The sequence below is a fragment of the Opisthocomus hoazin genome, chromosome 1 (genome assembly GCF_030867145.1).
Source record: "Opisthocomus hoazin isolate bOpiHoa1 chromosome 1, bOpiHoa1.hap1, whole genome shotgun sequence".
Classification (NCBI taxonomy): Eukaryota; Metazoa; Chordata; class Aves; order Opisthocomiformes; family Opisthocomidae; genus Opisthocomus; species Opisthocomus hoazin.
Window position 1 is genome coordinate 62,046,901 of NC_134414.1, and position 21,575 is coordinate 62,068,475.

Sequence of the window (21,575 nt, forward strand, 5' to 3'; positions counted from 1 at the left end):
CTTCGGCAAGTATGCACCAAAATCAATCAACATATGCTCGGAGTAATACATTACCCCTAAAGTTCTAATCACCTCCCTGCAAGTACCAACAAAGTACCTGTTAATTGGGAAAACAAGTAAAATGACAAATGAGAAATCAAATTAAGCAAACAATGGATGGGGGACATTGAAAGACAGAAACGGAAAGAATGAGATAGGCATACAGAAAGTAGAAGAACTATTCAAATGAACAAAATTCTGGTTTGGATTCTCTTGGGTTTTTTTTAACAGTATATGTGACAGAAAAACTAGTGCCAGTTCAATGGACACTTCACACTTGATTTTGTTGTCAGCAGATACGGCTGTACAAAAGCAGTGGAATCAACCAACCTGACTCAGCTGTGGAAAGAGAAATCCCACCTACTCACCTATAAAAGATGAGAAACCTATCTCGGTTTTTTGTTTCTCCAGCCTCCTTCCCAGTCCAACACCTCTAACGCTGCTAAGAAGTTTCAGACACCTCTGTGGATTTTACAGTGGAGTCACCACTGGGATGTCAATAATATCGGGTAAGTTTACCGCTTTTGGGCATAAAATCATTCCTCCAAAAAAGGTATGAACAACAAAAGTCTGTAGTAGGTTGGGTTTTTCGGTATCTCACTGCTTTTCATTACAGAAAAGAACAGGAAATAATAAATACTCCTAGCATATGGGTGACAATCATCAGGGACACACGGAGATTACTTGTTCCACGTGTTCCAGGGATGCAGTGCTACCACAAGCCTAGCAGGGTTACAGGGCTCCTGCATGGTTTTGTGGGAATACAAGCACACCAGCAGAAGGCCACCTCTGGCACAGAAACCTTACGGCTGCATTTGCACAGTGCAGACCAAGAGACAACACGGCACCTGGAAGTGAAGCTGGCACCACACAAAGCATGCTGTTTTCACCAACAGAAGGGTTAGGAGAGCAATGCAGTGGCGTCCCAAGGTTACCCCCTCAGGGGCAGCTCAAGATCATGTGGGTATGTTAATACCAGACATGCAAGTGTAGACTTTGTATAAAGCCATCGCTTCTGCATGCACTTTCTAGAGCACAGGATTTCAGGGAAAATATTAATTTGAGCTCAGCACTGCACGATCAGACAGAACCTACCCACTACAGTGGTACTGGCCCTGTAAAGCACTGCTGTCAGAGGACAGGACGAAGGAAGCGCAGCGTGGTGTCCCTGGATGCCTACAGCAATGCTTGCTGCACCAGCAGAGCTGATGCTGAACCTGAAAATGCTCACTCCGACGGGTTTGAACAGAAGAGTGCAGAGCGGCGGGATGCCTGCCCTGTGCAGCCCCGGTGGCAGGACCGCCAGCCAAGCACAGCATTGGGTGGACCCTCGCCTGCTAATGCGATCCAACCATCCCAACTCAAATGCAGCAGGGGAGGAAAGCCCTCATCACAGGTTCAGTTAAAAACCAGCCAGACAAGAACTGAGGCACATCTACCCTTTGAGCACTCACAGGTGGTTGTTCCACTGCTCCATCTTTCTGTGACGGGACAGAAGAATCCTGGGACCAGACGGAGGACTCCGAGAAGGTTCGGCTCCGGGCGGACTTCAGGTTGGGGGTTCCTGGAACTGACAGCTGTTCTACCTCCTCGTCTTTTTTCAAAAGGGAAGCAAAGTCGATGCCAGATCTCAGGAACTCTGAATAGGTACCTTTCCCCACCATTTTACCCTACAATTAATACAAGCTTTGATTATCTTCATTACACACTTTCTAGAAAGGACAATTTTTCCTGTCTGTCGCTGCTGCCTCTGAGGTTTTGCAGCTGCTGAGCACACATCCCACAGCAGCGACTGAGATGAAGCTTCTAACTATCAGTTCCTCACTTAGAAGAGCAGAAACAAGCTCTTCACCTTCTAACCAGTCCCCTCCCAGCAGCTAACCAGGCCAAAGAGCGTGCAACCGGGATGACAAAAGTCCCAGTTACAACCAGTGAGAACTACCTCTTTGGAGAAGCTGCGGGAGACAGCCATGCAGCTTTGGGACAAGCTGTTGAACTACATACGTAACTTTAGGTGTTTTTATATTACACCAGGGTAGGGGTAAACAGCAGCTTAATCTTCTAGTCCTCACAGTGCTCTACAAGGAGCAACACAGACCATTTCCGCCCTTCTTACAGCTCTGTCACAAACAAATGTCTAGAAAGCTACGGTAACTTTTAGACAGATCTGAATGGGAGGAAAAAGACAGTGTCGCTTCTTGCAACTTTGTGATGCATCAGGAGTAATTTGAAGTACTTCCCTACTCAACCTTAAAAAAAAACAAAACAAAACAAAAAACACAGCTTAAGTTCTTGCCTTTGCCCTCTACCCGTGTAATCTGGTACAACGAAGTTTCACTGAAGGCCTGCTCATTCTCAAAGTCATCTATGACCATTTCTTGGCCCCAATTTAAAAACAGGATTGGCTGCAAACCTAACACAGTTCTTAATTCACACAAGTCTAAGAAACAAGAATAAAAGCAAAGTATTAACATAGCCTCAAAAGCAGCCATTCTCTCTCAGTATATTTTATATATGTTAAGATAAAAGTCAATATGTAAGATTACTTACATGCATGATCAAAAATCAAAACACATTTTTCAGGGAAGGTATTCTAAGAAATTCATTCACAATAATTCATTAATAATTATAAATATTTTAAAACATATATGGTCATCAGTACACAGAAAATGTATTTACAGACACAAAAGAAAAACCTTTAACTGCTTATTTCCATCCTTAGATTATAAAAGGCAATTAGACAGTATATGAGATATAAAAGTATAGACACCGATACCACTTACATCTTTTAAGATTAGAATCTGATTTGCAGCATGGAGATATTGCAACTGGTGAGTGACCAAAACAGAGATCTTCTGATGTAAGGCCTGACAAATGCATCTGCAAAGAGATGGAAAAAGAATCAAAAAATGAAAATGAAATGTCCTAAAACATTCTGACTGTTTCTGGAAAAATTCTATTCAATAATACAGTGTTTAAAATAAAAAAAAAAAGACACCCATGATTATCAGAGTTATCAAAATTACACTTAAGACAACACGTTCCGTATTTAACTTTCTAAGCTTTCAAGGTAAGGAAAAGAAATTTTAGATTTCTGGTCCAGGGTGAAAGAGGAGGAAATATCTTCAGGACATTTTATCAAAATTGTATTAAACATCCTCCTAACATATGTACATGTCATAAGCTGAATTACAAAGAGGTTATTTAACAAAAATAAAACTAATGGAAAGAGGAAGCAGGGCAACACACTATGGGCAATTCTGGAAAAATAAAGCCAGTGAAAGTAACTGAGACAAGCTTTCAGAGCAGCTGCTAACAGTACATCACTGGACTGCTGGAGAAGTAAACAGTACTGTTGATCTGAGCTACATCCAGGTATGTACTGAGATGAGGGAGTTAGATCCTTCAACCATCTCTGACCTTTTCCCATGGCAGCAGGGCTTACCTTCCTCTCCAGTATCTGACCTGCTCACCACCCCTCACTGGGCATCCGAGGCTTCCCTGGAAGTTTGGGATTTGTGAAGAAGGGACCGGATATGCCAGAACCAGTCAGCAAGTGCAGTTCAACTCCCCACAGTTTTAGCAGAAAAGGTATCTGATACCTTTCCAGAAGAGCCTTGAAAGGTCGACAGAGCAGAACACACACCCCCCCAAAATGCAGCAGTGTAGCAATGGTTTACAAGCGCAGAAGTCTGCAAGCACACTCTGCACGTGCAACAGGGACAACACAGACACAACTGAGTATCCAACACTCCTGCTGCCTTCATCCCCACACTGCCACAGCAGGGATACACACCCTGCGAGAGGATTCTCCTTTCTCAGCCTCTCGCTATCTTCAGAAAACATGGAAAACTGGTATTGTCTAGAACCGAAGTGTCCAGCGAAGGTGTGTATATTAGCATTTTCCACTTGGATCAGGAACAGATTTTGGAAGATCATTGCCCAGTTACCTCAACTCATTGTGCTGCGGCTCATACCGCTGCGTGGTACTGGGGCCTATGAACCAGATTTCTCCCAGGCGAAACCAAGCGGGAGCCCACGCTACAGCAGCACCCCTCGCCAGCATCCCGCTGCCAAGAAGAACACTGCCCATGGGGCCAGGCTGCAGCCTGCTCAAAGCAGAACCTTCTGCACCACACAGGGACCTGGGCACCGCACCTTTTGCTCCACAGATCTGCTCCTGTTCAGCTCATTTTCACTAACACGCTAACTCCCGTTTGCTAACATGACACAGGAGGGTGGCACTCACCACAAAAGAAAAACAAGCAAAAAAACACACAGAGATTCTCTCCCTCCAGCCCCCCCAAAAAACACAAGCAAAACCACAGCAATCCAGTAGCACAAATTCAATGGAGAAATGCAAATAAGCAGTAAGGGGAATAAGGCAGAAAAAGACCATGAGCTTAACAGCAATGATATCATACTGCTTACAGCGTTTCATACATTCATGTTGTATATCCGATTAACTTCCTATGCAGCTTTTAACATCTATTTTATCACTCCTACAAACACTGTAGGAAGTACAGTACCATAGCATGGTTGACACTAGTACTAAGCATAATTACCCACAGAAAGCACATTATACTGTTCCAATTAAACTGTGCAGTAACCTTGAGTTAAAAGCAACAGTCTTCCTGAGAAAGTTACGTGCTTGCTATGCAGCATTCAAGCAGCAACTATAAAACTATGGTGTCACTCTTAGGTGTCCAGGATAACCATTAATCAAGGTATTTGCAGCAGCTTAACAACTGGAGCAGTTGCAATTATTTACGCACCAAGCTCTTCATGGGAGTATTATTCTGGTGTGGCTACTGTCCACCCTCGGAACAGTCACTGAAACAAACCACATGGCAACCAGAGCACCAGCTGAAGACACGCAACAAAACATAATCTTCACCAAAACCTATACAGAAAACTGGACAAAGATCAGAAAGGATATTTACTTGCCTAGCAGGAAAGCTGCTAAAAGAGAATACATCAAGTATTCACCATCAAGAGATCTAGCTTTCCCTTACATGGTCCCACAGCCTATATACCACTCTGATCACTGAATTTTCTGTGTGCCAGGTGTATGTCTAACAGCTTACAGGGAGAAACTAGCCACTAGAAAATCCAACGGCTGCTAAAACCTTTAAATCTTCATCCTCATCATGGTGAGCCCACTGCACTTCAGGTTTGCATTTGGAAGGGGAAAAAAAAAGAAGAGAAAAAAAAAGTGGGTTATCGCAGCATCAGAGCAAACCAATTAGAACCGTCAGAGCTGTCAGCACAGCAACCTGCATGATCTTGATCTCAGGAGAGAAGGCAAAAATGACCTCTGTGGAAATTTATATTTTCACTGATACATCAGCTCACTCAACTGAGAATTTTTTTAAAAAAACAACAACTCTCGATTTGATGTCTATCTGGGTAGAAAGAAGCTAGCTGAATAGTTTCTTGATAACAAGTGAGTAGAAAAATTGTTGTCACAATTCACTGGCATGAGCACAGGGAGGAAAAATCACAACAAAGAGTGTATACTTAGATCTATTACTGAGTTAAACAACTCACTGCTCAGACAGCTCACTAGAAAATTTTGCCATTTAAAATACTGTATCATCATGAAGCACACAAGTTGCAAAACTAGTAAAATACTAAGTATATACTTAACATCTGTTTCAAAACAAACTCTTTGAGCTTTATGTTGGAAACCTTTTTTTTTTTTTTTTTTTTTTTTTTTTTTTAATAGTCTCTCCCCCATTTGACAAAATCCATTCTGCAGCTTGCAGCGAGCATTAAGTTTGTACTGGGCCTTGGCTGCCACAGAAGACTGAAGCCAGAGTTCAAAGAGCAGCTCAGCAAAACCAAACGTGATAAAAGCGCTGGCACAAAACTCAGAGAGCTCACCACATCCTTACTAGTGAAAACTTGGTATTGTCTTAGAACTGAAAGAGAAAAAAACAAACAAAACCAAATCACCCAAAATAGTCCATAAGTGTTTATGGTATTAACTGGTTCACTAAAGCTTAGTTTCATCGCGCATCTCCTTTTAGAAATACTGCTCTGTGTAACTGAAGAAAAGCAACCATCAGTTCTGCGTGAAACACCCAATTCTAGGTGAACTGCCATCTGATCCTGTCTCCCTTTCTCGCCAACGATGCAGAGAGCCCAGCGAAAGTCTGCCTCAGAAGGAGACATAGCTGGTCCCAGGGTTCAGATGTCTGCTGGAGCACGCCCAGAACTGCCACCACCTTTTCACCTGCTGTTTAAAACTCCACAAAGCTCACCTTCCTTGTTCTTCTCCGTTGCTCTTGAGGGGCACACTGTCAGTTAGACTCTGAGCACATTCGGTGTATGACAACAGGACAAATTACTGCACAAATTGCAGTCACCATTGCCACATTTTTTAAATACACAAGTGCACAGAGACACACACAGCCAGAGAAGATCCAGACATGGAAGACCCAAAGATTCTTCAGCACAAGGGAAAGGGTGACGAAGGAACTATAGAAGTTGCATCCTCTTCCCCAAGTAAGCATCATTTTAAACTTCAAAGTGTTCCTGGTGGATGTTGGATGGGTTGTTCTGCATGCTTATTTGTTTTCAGCTCAACAACAGAAATTCCAACATCTTTGAAAACGTATTCCAGGGGCAAGCTGCCTTCACTGTCACAAAATATTTCTCTGAAGTCCAAGTTTATGTCTTTTGGTGCAATTTAAATCCACTACTTCCCAAAGGTCAGTAGATCAATTTATTCATGTGTACGCAGTCACTTCATACACTAATACATTGTCTTTCTCTTCTAGACCCGGGGGGGTGGGTGTCCCCCAAATCCAAATATACTTATTTCTTATTTTCTTTCTTTCTTTTTTTTTAAAGTGACGAACAGTTTTCTCTTCCCCCCTCCCCGACACCTGAATGTGCTTGATGGGCTACACTGGAGTCTGAACCTGGTCTACATTTTTTGGATGTGCACAAAATTGAAACATTATGCCAGTTGAGACCTTAAGGTACAAAACATAATAGGAAGATTACGCTATCTCTACTGCCAGCTACAGTACTGGACATAAATCCCAGGGCACAGTTTCCTTAACAAGAGCATGACATTGTTGACTCTTGCTGGATCATAAGATCTACCACCATCTGCACCTCCTTTTCCATAAGACTGCCACACTACTGATCCCTGCTCATTGTGTGTTCATGGAGCCAAGACTTTGGACTTGTCCCTCCAGTATGAGTCTATTAAGTGACATCCTGTAACCAAGACTTTCCAAATCCCTGTCCGTCTCCAGAACAGCCTGAAGCATTGCCCAATTGTCTATCACCTGAGCATTGCCCAGTTTTCTATCACCTGAAAATGTAGCATCAGTGACCTTCACTTATCACCAGCAATACCAGACTTGGGACAGAACTCTCCAGAAATTACACTCTTCCAATTAAAAACAAATTAACAAACAAAAAATATTTTAAGTAAACAAATCTAAGTGACAGTATACTATTACCCATTTAAAAAATCCATTGCACTTTGACAGCAAATTTCTACACAATTAAAAAACAAATTAGCTTGAGCTTTGATACTTCAGAGCACATAGCAGAAGACACTTACTCAGAAGGGGGCTTACAACACAGTGCTCCTCTATGCAAACGCAGTGTCTTGGTGCTTTCGTGCATACGAATCCTCATCTGTTCTTCTTTCCCTATCAAGGTTTCTTTTCTTTGAGACAAGTTGGTCTTTAATCTTTTTTAAGTTTTTATCTCCAAGCACCAGCTTTCTTTCACCTCTGCAAAGTGCCTCTTCTTTAATGATTCCACTTTCTTCCTTACCTTTCTTTTTGCCTCTCATTTTTGGAAGTTCACATGCAAGTTTAACTTTAGTTAGTACTTCTGTTTGCTTCAACGGAAATAACCACCAAGATAAAATTAAAGCACATGCAGAAGTTCTCACAGGCATAAAGCCTTTGTTATATTAATTTACTTACTACATTCGCTTTCCTCTCCTTTCCCTTTAAATTTAAAGTGGTTTAGGGAGAACAATTCCCCATCTGTTTTTGTACACTTCGAAGTCTACAATTTTTCAAAAACAAAAAAAGGTGTGATATGTTTTCCAGATACAAAAACCCCACACCTGCTTGTGCTATGCTGTTTCTATTTCTATGTTTATCTCGCTAACCATTTACCTCCATCTCATGACAAGTCCCAGCCTCCACTGGGCTAATGCGTAAGGGCAACTGTTCTGGCACAAAATAAAGTGCCAGTCCCAGGCATCAGCCAGCAATGGATGGCTGAAGAAAGTATCTAAGCAAACATACAATGATACTTCCTTTGGTACACATTTCCAGATTCCAGAGTCCACATATTAGGGACTTTTTGAGACCGAGATCTTAGTGTTTAAGTAGCTCTTCGCAAACTTCTATGAATTTGCGTACCTCCCTCTCAAGCTTATTTCTGGTTTAGTATTCGTAACAACTGTTTTGCAACTGCACCCACAGACCATTTAAGCACAGAACTACACCGGAATTTTGCAATTGCTTTTTTTTTTTTTTTTTGCTTTTGTTATCATGTGAGTTTAAAAACCAAAACCACACATATTTCTGCAAGACAAACATAAAATTTTAGTTTTTTGAAAACCCACAACATACAGTGATCTCACTTATGCTTTTCACTTTTTGGGGGGGGAAAAAAAAAACAACCAACCCCAAAACCCCAAGCAACATATTCATACCTTTTAAACATATTCCCTACAATAAACACAACGAAGCTCAAGGAATTCCAATGGTGTCATCTAAATGTAAACGTATAGCTAGTATGTTTTTAAGAGCAATAGCTGTAATATAAAAGAAGAGGTATACGGCATTCAAGTTTGCCCAGTACTTCTCTTTAGCGCTGTAACCACTGCAGTGGTATCTGAGACATAGTGAGCATGGATCAGGTGTGAAACACAATGTGGGAGGCCTTAGAGACATCCTTGACTTAAAGAGATCCTACCTGAAAGGGAGCAGAGTGAAATCCTTAAATTTACACACCAGCTCCTCTGTACGCTTATCATCAGTGGACAAAGCACGTATAGAATCATAGAATCATTAAGGTTGGAAAAGACCTCCAAGATCGTCAAGTCCAACCATCAACCCAACACCACCTTGCCTGCTAAACCATGTCCTGAAGTGCCACATCCACACGTGTTTTTAACACCTCCAGGGATGGTGACTCCACTGCTTCCCCGGGCAGCCTGTTCCAATGCTTGATCACTCTTTCAGTAAAGAATTTTTTCCTAGTATCTAATCCAATGTAATATGTATATGCCTTTAAACACAACACTGACTTGTTGCATCGTTCCTCTGACACACTGATTGTGTCTGTAATCCCTCTACAGAAACAAGACCTTCTACCTGTTATCTGCTAGTTTTACAGCACTTATGAGCTCCACTTGCTTTTAATTGTCTACACCACTATAATAGTACTTTTTCTTCAAAGCTCCAACATTACAGATCTACAGTCATAGTCCACTTTGAGAGATACAAGACCGAAAGCATTCATGGACTTGTAAAAGTTCCAAAAATCAAATTACTTTCAATGAAGTAAATATTCAGATCTGTGTATTTAATTAAAAACAAAAAATCCTTTTACTCATTTTCCTTACTTCATTTTGCTCCTCCCCTCAAACACTTCAGGGGCTTAGGTAAGAATGCACTACGGAATTCAGGCTCTCCTAATCCATGTGCTTCACATGATGGAATTTCCCACTCCCCTTTGCTGTCTGTTCAATTCTTCCTCACCTTTTTCTGCAATTATGACGGACACCTTTGCTACAAAACCACGCCTGCTCCCTTCCCTCTCTTGCAGAGGGATGCTCAGTTACCTCAGATGGCAGTGGAGACTTTATCTTTGACGACACCCAGTCAACTTGCCAGGTGACTCTCCAAGTCAGCCTCAACACATGGTTATCCCGTGACCCACTGCCCAGCTACATGTCCCTTGAGTTCCTACGGGAGGCCATCGCCTGGTACCATGGTGCTCCATCTGAATGGATGCTAAGGCTCATTGCTTCATAGTCAGTACTGTGATAAATGTAATGATTTCTTCTGCAGCTTTTATCTAGCTGCAGAGGCAAAACAGAGAGAAAAGACAAATGACCACACATTCAAAACAGCTTCCTGCTAAAAAAAGACATTTGCAGAATTCTGTTTGATAATAGGAATGATACACCCGTGCATTCCACTCCAAAGCATCACCACAACTTCCGGTCTCATCTTGAAAGATTCCCAAACTGTCCTGCAACTCTGTCTATTCTCACAAGCACAGAGAAGGAACTGAAAGAAACCAGGCTGATCATCAGCTTAGACTAGCGCACAGCTCCTGCCACTGCATAAGATACAACAGAAGAACAATGCCTAGATAAAACCATTCATCTCGACAGACTAATGGAACATAAATCTCACTCTTAAAAACACCATTTTTGAGTCAGTATCACTGATGCGACACAATTTGATTTCTATCTAAAGGTGATCTAAAACCATACAATCTATAGAAATATGTTTACAAAGATGCACAGGGAGAACAGGGGATTTCTTGGGATCCAAGCACAACAATGATTTTCTTAGAATATCACAGGTCATTCCAAGCTTCATCATACAAGGAAATGTGCTACTACATCTGTATGGGCATCCCTCATTTCAAAACTACAGATCTCCAAATATCACACTCCTTAAGTTAATGAAAGGCTATTTTTATTTATATATATATATACACACAAAAATATATATGCATATTTTTCATACACACACAAATACACACAAAAACACAGAACTATACTGACGCCCTCTCACTGGGAAAAGGCTAAAGCATGCCTACTGCTAACTCTAACTATGACGAGAACTCACAGGAAGAGGCTACAAATAACATAAAAACAAGGAATCTCCAGTTATACCTTACCAGGCCCCAAAGAATCTGACCAGGAGAGAGAAAAATCATTGAAAAACTGGCTTTATCTGCTCCACCATCCACGGAACAACTTGTCTGTACGATGGAGAAATTATTAATAAGGGATTAGGTCTCTTAAGAATATCATGGACTGTTTTCCCACTGGAGCTGTGCTACTCACATTCTTTCTCCTTTGAAAAGTATTTATATATTTTAAACTCTCTACTGCAGTAGTTGAAAAGAACGAGGAGAAGCTGCAAACGTAATGAACCAGCCATCCACAGATCAGAGCTCTGGGGAATTACTAGGAACATACCTATCTTTCGACGTCAACACATACAACACTTGACACTTCTAAAAAAATTAAACATTAACATAAAATTACAAGGCAGGGGGGAAGTGCGAGTGAACTGAACAATATCCATTTCAGATTCTCATTTAATAACCCTGTTTCTTCCATCTTGTCCATTGTTTCATGCCTCGCGGTTTGGACTCCTGGGGGCAGCCTGTAGGAAGTGGTCTCTTCGACATTCCTCAGCACCATGTTCTAAGAAAACATTCTCACCCAAGTGCTCGCTCTCTTCTTCACATTCCTAGCTCTATTCAGGAAGCATTAAATGACATGCCCTGCCTTGTTATTCAAGGCGAGCTACTGTAAGTAACACTCTCCCCACTACCCCCAGCACCTTTTACAGCTGCCATGAAGGCCCCAGAAGACAACTTCTGTTTGTACAAAAGCCCTCCCTTAAGATCTTGATCAGGGAGGCATTGCTCAGTTTTCCTTGCCACTACCACTCCACCCAGTCCATTTTCGCCACAAAATGCTGTCATTCTACCTTTATCTGTTTCATTCAAGCTGATCTAGAGTTGGGGAGGAAGAGTAAATGAAAGTAGACAATCCCAGCTAGTTTTCTGCGTTCCAGACTCTCTGAGATAATCTCCTTATTCCTCCTTACCTCCATAGGTTTATCAGCTAAGCATACACTGTGCTCGCAGAGCAATGGTCTCTGGCTCCTTTATGGCTTTGAACATACAAAAATTCAGACTGACAGTTTTGCAGCAAGATGCAGACGTTCCCAATGTCACAGCTCACATAAAACACAGAATAAATTGAAGAGGCAACCCGACCTCTTTTGCAAAGCACTACTGTACTTTCCCGTTTTCCCCTTTGTGAAAAAAACTTAAGGGAGAGACAGGCTGACAGCTCAGGTGGGTGCATTTTCAGAACTCAGGCACTGATACACTCAGGTGCTGGAGTCGTGGAGCGATCTTGTGCGGAAACAGAAAAGCAGCAGCTAACACCTAGATAGCTTGAACAGGCATTAAAGGAATATGGTAGAGGATGTGAACTACAGAAGTAATGATCTCCATTCATCAGTCATGGCAGGTGAAAATGATCCTGCACAGAATAATGAACACAAAGCCTATGCATCACAAAATTCTTAACTCCATACCGGTTGATGGAAACAAATAGTAGCCGTTTGAAGAAATTAATAAAATAAACCAAAATGCTGATGGGGTTTCAGAGGCATCTCCAGATTTGAAACTGCAAACATCAACAGGATGTACAATTCTCAAATTTAGATACTAAAAGCTTCACCACATGGGGAAAAAGAACACGCATGTAATGGTAGTCAATGCAAATTCTATGATCATTTCTGCAAGACAAGTCTTCATGATTGTGTAGGGGTGGAGAGGACGGAACAACAGTAAAACCAAATCAATTCATGTATTTGGAACACGAAATTCAAAGGACGTAAGTATGCCCAAGAAAATGCTCTTATTTAAGGCTTCAACCAAAGCCCACTGAATTCAGTCAATGTAAGTTTCTCCTTGTATTTCTAACAAATTCTAGATCATACCTTTTGATAGTGAGAGGAACAGGCTATGAAGAACCAAGGACAAAACACTAGCTGGGAATAACTGGATTATTCTCATACTCACTATGTGCTGTAGATTAGGCAGCGTGAAAGAAGAGAGAGATGGAGAAGAGGAAATTTATTGAGAAGGGAACCTGACTTTTAATGAACACTGTCCTATTTCTTCAGAAATGAGGGAAATTTCAATAACTCTGTCTTTCATGGTAAGCTTATACATTCTCCTTTCCTCTATTTCCACTCTCCACAGTCTACTTTGCAGACCACGGTTCCCTGCTCCACCCACATCAGAGAAATTTCAACTATTCAAGAACCAAAGTGAAAAATCACTCGAGAATCTAAGAGAGTTCTGTCCTTTCCTTTAGCCACCTGAATTAAGTGCTTATTACTACGCAAACTAAACTACTCCAGCAAACTAAGAACTGATTTAAAATTCCACCCCACATTATTCTTCAACTTAGTCCCAATATTCATAAAACCCAATACTCATGTATGAAATCTGATGTTTTCCTCAAGAAAATGGCATATATTCCCTTAAGAATAATTGTAATCATCGTATCTTCAAAACAGACTTTTACAGACTTTTATAAATAAAGAACAAAATGACAGAGACATACAGGAAAAAAACTACGCCTTCCAAACACATAAAATGGAGGAAAAACAAATGCAGAAAGTGAATGTGTTAAGTTTTGTGAAGAGATCCATCTCCCCAAAAATGCCTTCTCAAGTTTTTCTACATGGAATCAGAAGATAAGAATTCTATTTTAATTGAAAATAAAGCGATAACATACTTTTCAAACAAATGTCTTCCAACTTCAGCATCTACTGCACTCAGTGGATCATCCAAAAGATAGATGTCTGCATCTTGATATACAGCCCTACAATGTTTAAAGAAAAGTCAGTATCACAAAGTCTTAAGCTTGTTTACTTTAGTCACTGAAGCCTGACAAGTTGTAAATTTTAGAAACAGCAAAATCACTAGCCTGGCGAGATTTACACGGGCTTTCTGTCCCCCACTCAGTGTAGCTCCACGATCTCCTATTACTGTTAGGTCACCATTTTCTAATAATTCCAAGTCCTGTGAATGTGAAAGAACAGATAGCAAGATTTATTTGGGGTTTTTTTAACCATTTTAATTTCAAAGACTGACAAAGCCGCTTCAACGTAACGTTTTCTTGTTTGAAAAGTATTAACTTATCTCACATTAAAATACAAGGATTCATACTAAATGAAATATCTGCAATTACTCTATGACTTTGTACCTTCAGCAAAAGATAATTAAGAAAGCAGGAAAAATAGGTGAGATCTTAAAGTTCACTTTTTCTACAGCTTTGCCAGAGGGAAGTGCACTACTAGTCTTAGTGTTACATGGAATATTTGCTGGTGATTCAGAAAATCAAACTAAGAATTATGAAGCATAACAGTAAGTTAATTATTTTTTACTAGAACAAAACGAGCTGTCACAGTAAATAAAACTGAACTATTATCAGTACATTATCTTCCATTTCCCATTGTCCCCAGGAACTGCATTAGTTTTATTCTTACTGCAGCGTACCCAAGAGAAATAATCATAACATTCACCACACAAATTTGGTTAATTTATGGGGCTTGGGACTACAAGTCAGAGAACAAAATGATGCAATAATATGATGTAGAACACTATTTCCTATTCAGGAAATACACATGTTTTATATTAAGCTACAAAACACATTCTGAAAGTTTATTCACAGTTTTTGTCAGATACATACATTTGAAAAGAAATATGAAAGCAAATCTATCATCAAATATGAAGTGGGGGTTTTTTCCAAATGCAGTTTGCTGCCTTTTAAAGTCACTAAAACCTTACATTTAGACAACTGCATATGACTGAATATCAGCAGGAGATATTAAAACTCTATCTACCATGTCCAAAAACCTTGCAAAAAAAAATTTTCATCACAGTAACCATCTGCTTTTCACCTGTGTCTTTGCTGACAGGAATATCATAACATGCTGCATAAAATCTGTTTAGCTGCCAAGCAAAATGTCCGTTTCTTGACAAATCTGGCTTAATCCTCTTCTATATCTCATGTCACAAACTCCTTTGCGCACAGACCTTTCAAAAATATTTTTTCATAAAACTACTTGGGCTCAGCAAGTTCTCCAATATATGGCACTAAGGTTCTTTTGATAGCTGTCAGCAATGCATAATACATGATATCCACGACATTTATTTTTAAAAAAAGCACAAAGGATATTTCTAAAATGGAAACTGCAGATATTGCTAACTTGATCATTTGTTTTCCACCTTTTATTGTATTTACACACACCCCTACCATAATACCAGTGAAATAGGCTAAACATGCTTATGAAATTAAATAATTGGGAATAGCTGTTTCCAAATTTGTCTGTGCTTCACATAAGCTGTGCCTCCCTCTAGTGAAAGTTTTAGGAATTACAAGAATGTGCTTACTCAGGGATGTCAAAAATAGTTACTTGTATTTCTGTTAAGTGATAGGATTATTTCACATGATAATAATCAATTCTATATATTATATACTGTGGCATGTACCACAACTCTGAAAAAACACTAAGATAAAAACAAAGACAGTGAAAATAAAACATACGAAGACAAAACCATACCTTTTTCAGAGCACAGACTTTTAGAACTTTTTCGTATTTTTCCTTCTCATATTTTTTGTCAAACAGTATATTACTTCTTACTGTACCAGAAAACACCCAAGGCTGCTGAGAAACATAGGCAATTCTTCCAGTAACATTTATCAAACCTTTGTCTTTAGGCAGCTCACCAAGCACAGCACTTAAGAGCGAAGACTGGAAAAGATTAAAAAAAGAAAAGTAAAAATTGAAAAGTTTGATTGCATTAAAGACATCACAGAGATTGAGCAGTGTATACTGGCACGATGGCCTGTTTCACCTTGTCACTCAAACTACTTGCTAACAGTAGAAGAGCACTAGAATTCTTTAGATGCAGTCCAGAAGCAACGTACAAAGTACTGTTTAACACCGAACCACCTCCTCTCCACCCCCAGAAGGATATTTGCCTTTCTTGAATACCAGCATCTTGATGTGAAGTGTATCATACATAGAAAGGAACCATACATTTTGAAGTCTCTAGTCCTGTTTAACAGGCTCATAAAAACTCTACAGAATGGAGTAAACATTAAGACTTACTTTTCCAGCTCCTACAGGACCAATCACAGCCAGTAATTCCCCTCGTCTGACAGTAAATGAAAGTTGTTGAAGTGCTGGGCTTTCTAAACTCTATGGATTTGAGAAAAAATTGGGCTTCCTCAGTAATGAAATACACACCTTCAAAACAACTCTTTAGAAACAGAAAACAATGCATATAAACACTGAAAATTAACAGCCCTTATGCCCACCATATTTTCAGACATAGTTTGCCTCTTCAGTAATTCACAAACACTTCTGAAAGACCCCGATCTTTCAGCACAAACATATTACAGACAAACCAGCGTTCAGGGAATAAGGAGCCCAAAGGCAGCAGAAGCAATGCCTCCCCAAAGCCCACGCATCCTCACTGCAGCTCAGCGCAAGGCTGGGGCGGCAGTCTCGGAAACTGGACCTCTCGCTGGCTGTCGCACCGACATCCGCAGCCCCGGCACAGCACACCCGGCAATGCCGAGGAGCTGGACAAATGCTGGAGAAAGGGAGGGCTGAGGCGCTCTCAGAAAAGCCAGGTCTGTTTTTGCTCTAGTCAAGGCTCTATCCAAAGCGAATACAGAAAAACGTCATTTGATTTTACACAAATTCATCTTGTATATCATGGATTCTCAGAGACGTCTCACAGACTACACAGTGGGCTAGTTGTGTGAAAATACACTACCCTAGGATTGTTTGTTTAATATTCCTTTTTAGTATGCCTATCCTTTATGTTACTCTACTGATAAGAGCTTATTTCCCAACACATTTTGCACTTCTCCTATCAAGGCTGTAAAAATGCCTATTTCTCATGAAAGGGTGCTCACGTCTTTAATAGCTATGCGAAACTGCAATTCCTAAGGGCCTGCTGCAGCTCCCCCTCATTACAGCAAAACACCCTCGTAACAAGATCTGCCTTTACATGCATCTTAGACCGCACTAAGCATGACTGACACTAAAATGCAAATAGGAAAATACATGCATTTAAAAAAAAAACAACAAAAAAACCCAAAAACCATCAACAAGAAAAAAAGAAGCAGTATTTCTGTTAAAGGACCAAAAAAAACCCCTAGCCTTAAGCTTCAAGAAAGAAGAGCAAGGTGCAGAATATCTAGTGTACCTCCTAACAACTTGCAGCCTGCTTAAGATCTCCAGCCCCTGTTTGAAGCTGAAAGGGCTGACCTGGCCACCTAAACCTGCATGGAAGATGCCACATGGCCCAGTTCTGGGACCGTGAAGAGGGGAAGCCTGCAACTCGTTTCAACTTGTATGGGAGAGACACAGTACGGTATCCACGCACAGGCACGATGGTGAGGAGATCTAGGTTGGCACACACGTTTTCACCAGTGCCAGGAGCAAGGCTCGGTTCGGCGGCAGCCAAACCAGAGCTCACGGCTGCGCGTCCCCCACCACAGCTCCCACCTCGCAGACACATGAAATCAGTCGCGCTGGGAGAACCCGAACTTGTGCATCTTGTGTGCAACGCTGCAAAACTACTTCTGTTGCTATTATTCATTTCCACAAGGTGGCATCAACGGGGCTTTTTTCCTTCTCTCTACCCCCTCCCAGTCAGCATTTTACCACGAATTCGATTTCTTGGTCCAGAGTACATCGTTCACCTGCTCAGCTAGTGCTAAGGTCAGGGCAGCTCTACCAAATTCTGGCAGCCAAGGCTTTTTTTTTTAATTATTATTTAACGCAAAGGTCGTAGGAAGAGAAAATACCTCCTATTAAATCACTTAGTCTATATGGAAAAAGTAAATAAGCTTTCAGACACACAGGCCCTTCTTCAGACCTCTTGAGGTTGTGCTTCTGTATTGGCAACAGTGCAAAGATACTCCCACCCACACTAAGGTTTTCAAAAAACTGTAACATCAGAGACTCAAATCATTACAGAAAATTTAAAACAAAAGTTTTTAAACTATTACCCAACTATCATAAGTTCATGCGGTATTGTAAGATATCATAGACCCTATACGAAAGCAGTAATGCAAGCAAACAGCATGGCCACAAACACCTAAGGGGCACGGTATTTTCACAAAATAGCATGCCTTATAATAAATTCAGGACAAATTGTCTTTAGTCACACCTATTTTGAGGCACATAAATTAGAGCAGACTAGTATCACAGCTCATTTCATCTGACGGCTCATTTCCACCAATGCCCCAGCAACCCTGTGCCCTGTCTTTCACCACCTACCCATGTCTTTCACCACCCTCCTGCTGCTGCGTGTTCTTGCCTAACGTTGCAGACGGGCTGCTCACGGGACTCAGCTATCAGAAAACAAACCACATTAGAAGTGACTCATTTTTTACTGCTTTATCCCTCCGAACTCGTTCACCACAGGGCTGCACACACAAGCATTAACACCAGCACAAGGGAGGGAACAGACAGGCAGGGCGCGAGGACAGGACACAAGCATGATCCCTTCAGGGGCAGCGACTCTTTAGGTGAGCTTGGGCAGGCCTTACGTGTCCTACAGTCAAGAGAAAGAAGCAATTCACCCCACCTAAGAGATGCAGAGATCATATATTCCACTGAAGTGTTATACTGCTGAGACTCCTCATTTAAGTGACTAAAATTACAAGGGATAAATTTGGCCTCTGTTCAAACCCTCAAATTTTAAATCTAAAGTTGCTCATTTGAGCAGACAGACTGTTCAGTAAACTCAAGACACACCAGCAAAAACTCGTACTGAAAAATCCCTAGTTCCATGCTGGTGGTATCAGCCTAGCCTGTGGGACTCAGATAATACTTGCCTGAGCAAAACAAGAGTGCGACCATGAATTAATTGGTTTTGTTTATCTTTTGATAAACTGTAACACACCATGTTAGGTTGTTTTCCTAAAAGTATAACTAATAATCCCTTTTTCACTTCCAGTGATTTTGGATTTGTGGGTTGTTGCTTTTCTTTTAGTATCTCTTTTGGCTCGTAATCTTTAAAAATAAAAAATCATCATCCAGCTGTACACTGCCTATACAGAGATACAAAAAGTCATGAGACACCTACTCAGGGTAGCAAGCTAAGTTGGTTACTTGACAAAGGATAGGAAATCTTTATTATTCCTTTTATAACTCCGCTCTCTCAGAACTCATCTTTTCAGTGAGCAACTCTGTAAAGTTATTTTGCATCACTGTAAGAGTATGCAAGAGAAACTTTCTGAGCTGCTCTTGATAGTTCTGGGAGAACTATTCTCCCACGCATACTGCAATTAAATATGAAAATGAAAATTACATTAACAGTTTTGTGAGTGGTTTGTTGGCTTGGGGTTTTTTAAAATCAAAAGGAAACCAGTAATTCCACTCATGCTGCCCTGCCTTATGCAATATAAACAACTCATTAAAAAAAATTAAGGTGTTTTATGGGCACACTTTGCAACCATTTCCTACAAATTGTTAACAGTGGTACCGATTCTGGTTTGGGAAGAAAATAAAGACTAAGAAATACATTTCATTTTGCATTAGAATGTATTCACCATTAAGTTTTTCAGATCAATTAAAAGTCTGTTCAATGTGTCAGAAAGAATTCATGTCACAGATGCAACTCTGAGAAAATAAAGCACAATAATGTAGCAATTTTCTTTTGTAGCTGAGTAGTAGTAGGTAGATCCTCATACCCATTTTCACACTGTATCTTCCTTGTGACACAGTACATGCAGGAGAAGAGGGTATACAAAGGGAAATACGTGACGTGTCTTATTTCCATTACATTTATATGCAAAACTCATTTTTAGAGCTTCCAGCATTTCTTATGGAGACTGAAGCTTCTCTTGTGCAAGGATACTGGCAGCTCCTCATAGCTCCAACAATTCATCACAAATTGCTTAGCATAGCAATTGCAGTTTTAAAACAGAAACCACAGTCAATCTTTGCCTTTCTTACAGAAAAGGATATATAACAGATTTATCACCTGTGCATTGTCCTTTTTTTCTAGTAATTTTGGTGATTTTTTAAGCAGAGAACAATTTGTAGCTGAACAGTCTCAATTAAAATACACAGAGTAACAAATACGTACAGAGTAGTCTCTAAAGCTTTCAAATCTATTATAAGAAGTATAATATTGTACTGGTTCTAGACTAATGGACTGATCAGCATTCAGTTCGCAGAAAAAAAACCATGCACTAAGGCCTGTCTTACTTAAATTGGAATTAAGAGCAGACAGCACAGTATCTCAGCAACAGTACAGTGCTGTTTAATAACAAGGTATTTTCACACAGAAATGCATAGATTTTCATATAGTATAATATTCAGGAACAGCTGCTTTTAAGATGCACTTGATACTGTTTTCAGTACTATTCTATAGAGTTAGCTTAACATACTAAAAGCATTCTCATACACAAAAGACAGAATACAAAACATCAGCACACTATACACAGATATACTGCTTTTTAGACTTCAAATGCCTGCAGCACCAATACACTTTACATTTAGCAGAAGTAAATTTACCTTATCCCAATAGCAAGTCAAATCCTGAACATGAAGACTGATATTCTCATTATTACCATGCAGTTGTGGCTTGAAGTGCGAGACCTCATCAAGTATCAGAAAGTTCTGCAATAAAAAAAAAGCACAGGATTTTGCCTGAAGTGAGACAGGGAATGGGAAAGGAACCCAAGCTCATACTTTTGCAAACAGCATACAGAACATTAATTAAGGGGAGAAAAAAAACAACCACAAACTGATCAAGGCATTACATTTCCAAAGCAATGCACAACTCCTTCAGCAGCATACCTCTAACTGGCTAGCAGTCCCCTCCAAAAATAATCCCAGAAGTGCAGACTTTTTAGCATGAAAGTACTATGGGACTCCTGAAACAACCTGCTCAATAAAAGAGAATTCCTGAAGCAAACAGATCTTAAGAACCAGCCCTGTTTTTCCCTGGAAACACTGACATCCACTATAACTGTTTGATTGCCCCTTCCCACGCAGAAGAGGCGAAACCCTCACTGCAACACCTTATCATTCCACTGATGGTGAAGGCTTATTTTATTTCAGTCTTGCTCAGAAAAACAATGAGGGCAGGGTAAGAAGCTGTCCACTGTTCCCAATAAGCTCTCTTCCAGTGACAAAAATGCTGCAGAACACTATCCTTTTAAAGTCCAGGGAATAAAAAAAAAACACCTTGCCAATGCCCACATAACTGGTTCACTACTGTGCTTCTACACTATATCCCAGTCAGAGAACATTTACTTCAAGCTGCACAAACGTGCACTTTTGTACCACAGCTGCACTGCTAGGACACCTTGCCCAATGCCAAAATACAAATAGCTCAAAGGCATTTAGGAAAGAAAGGGGCAACCTCTACAGAAAATTTTCAAGGATAACAGTTACCACCAGTTCAAGACAAAAACACTGAAAAATTCTGTCACACTCTGAATCACAGAGCATAAAGACCTTAAAAAGGCCTCCAGCAGAGTATTTTATGAAAAGAAGGAAGGCCTTGATCTTGGCAGCCAGGACTAGTTAAGAGGTACTGAGCTAACAGTTCACAGATGCAAGACAGCTGCTGAAGACTTACAGAAGTCAGTAACTGAGAAGAAACAGGAGGAGGATGCCAGGAGCCAGGGGAGGGCAGGAAGAATACTGCTAGGTGTTAACAGG

General features: G+C 40.5%; 1 protein-coding gene across 3 annotated transcripts in view; it reads right to left on the reverse strand.

Annotated features, from left to right (window-relative positions):
* Nucleotides 1–21,575, reverse strand: part of ABCC4 (ATP binding cassette subfamily C member 4 (PEL blood group)) — a 156,310-nt gene that overhangs the window by 99,877 nt on the left and 34,858 nt on the right. For all 3 annotated transcript variants that reach the window (XM_075423797.1, XM_075423791.1, XM_075423805.1), the window contains 7 exons: nt 20,421–20,525; nt 15,987–16,076; nt 15,435–15,626; nt 13,796–13,890; nt 13,604–13,690; nt 2,823–2,919; nt 1,494–1,709 (listed from right to left, as the gene is read on the reverse strand). In XM_075423797.1, coding sequence (XP_075279912.1) covers nt 1,494–1,709; nt 2,823–2,919; nt 13,604–13,690; nt 13,796–13,890; nt 15,435–15,626; nt 15,987–16,076; nt 20,421–20,525 — 882 coding nt within the window. The remainder of the gene's footprint in view (nt 1–1,493; nt 1,710–2,822; nt 2,920–13,603; nt 13,691–13,795; nt 13,891–15,434; nt 15,627–15,986; nt 16,077–20,420; nt 20,526–21,575) is intronic.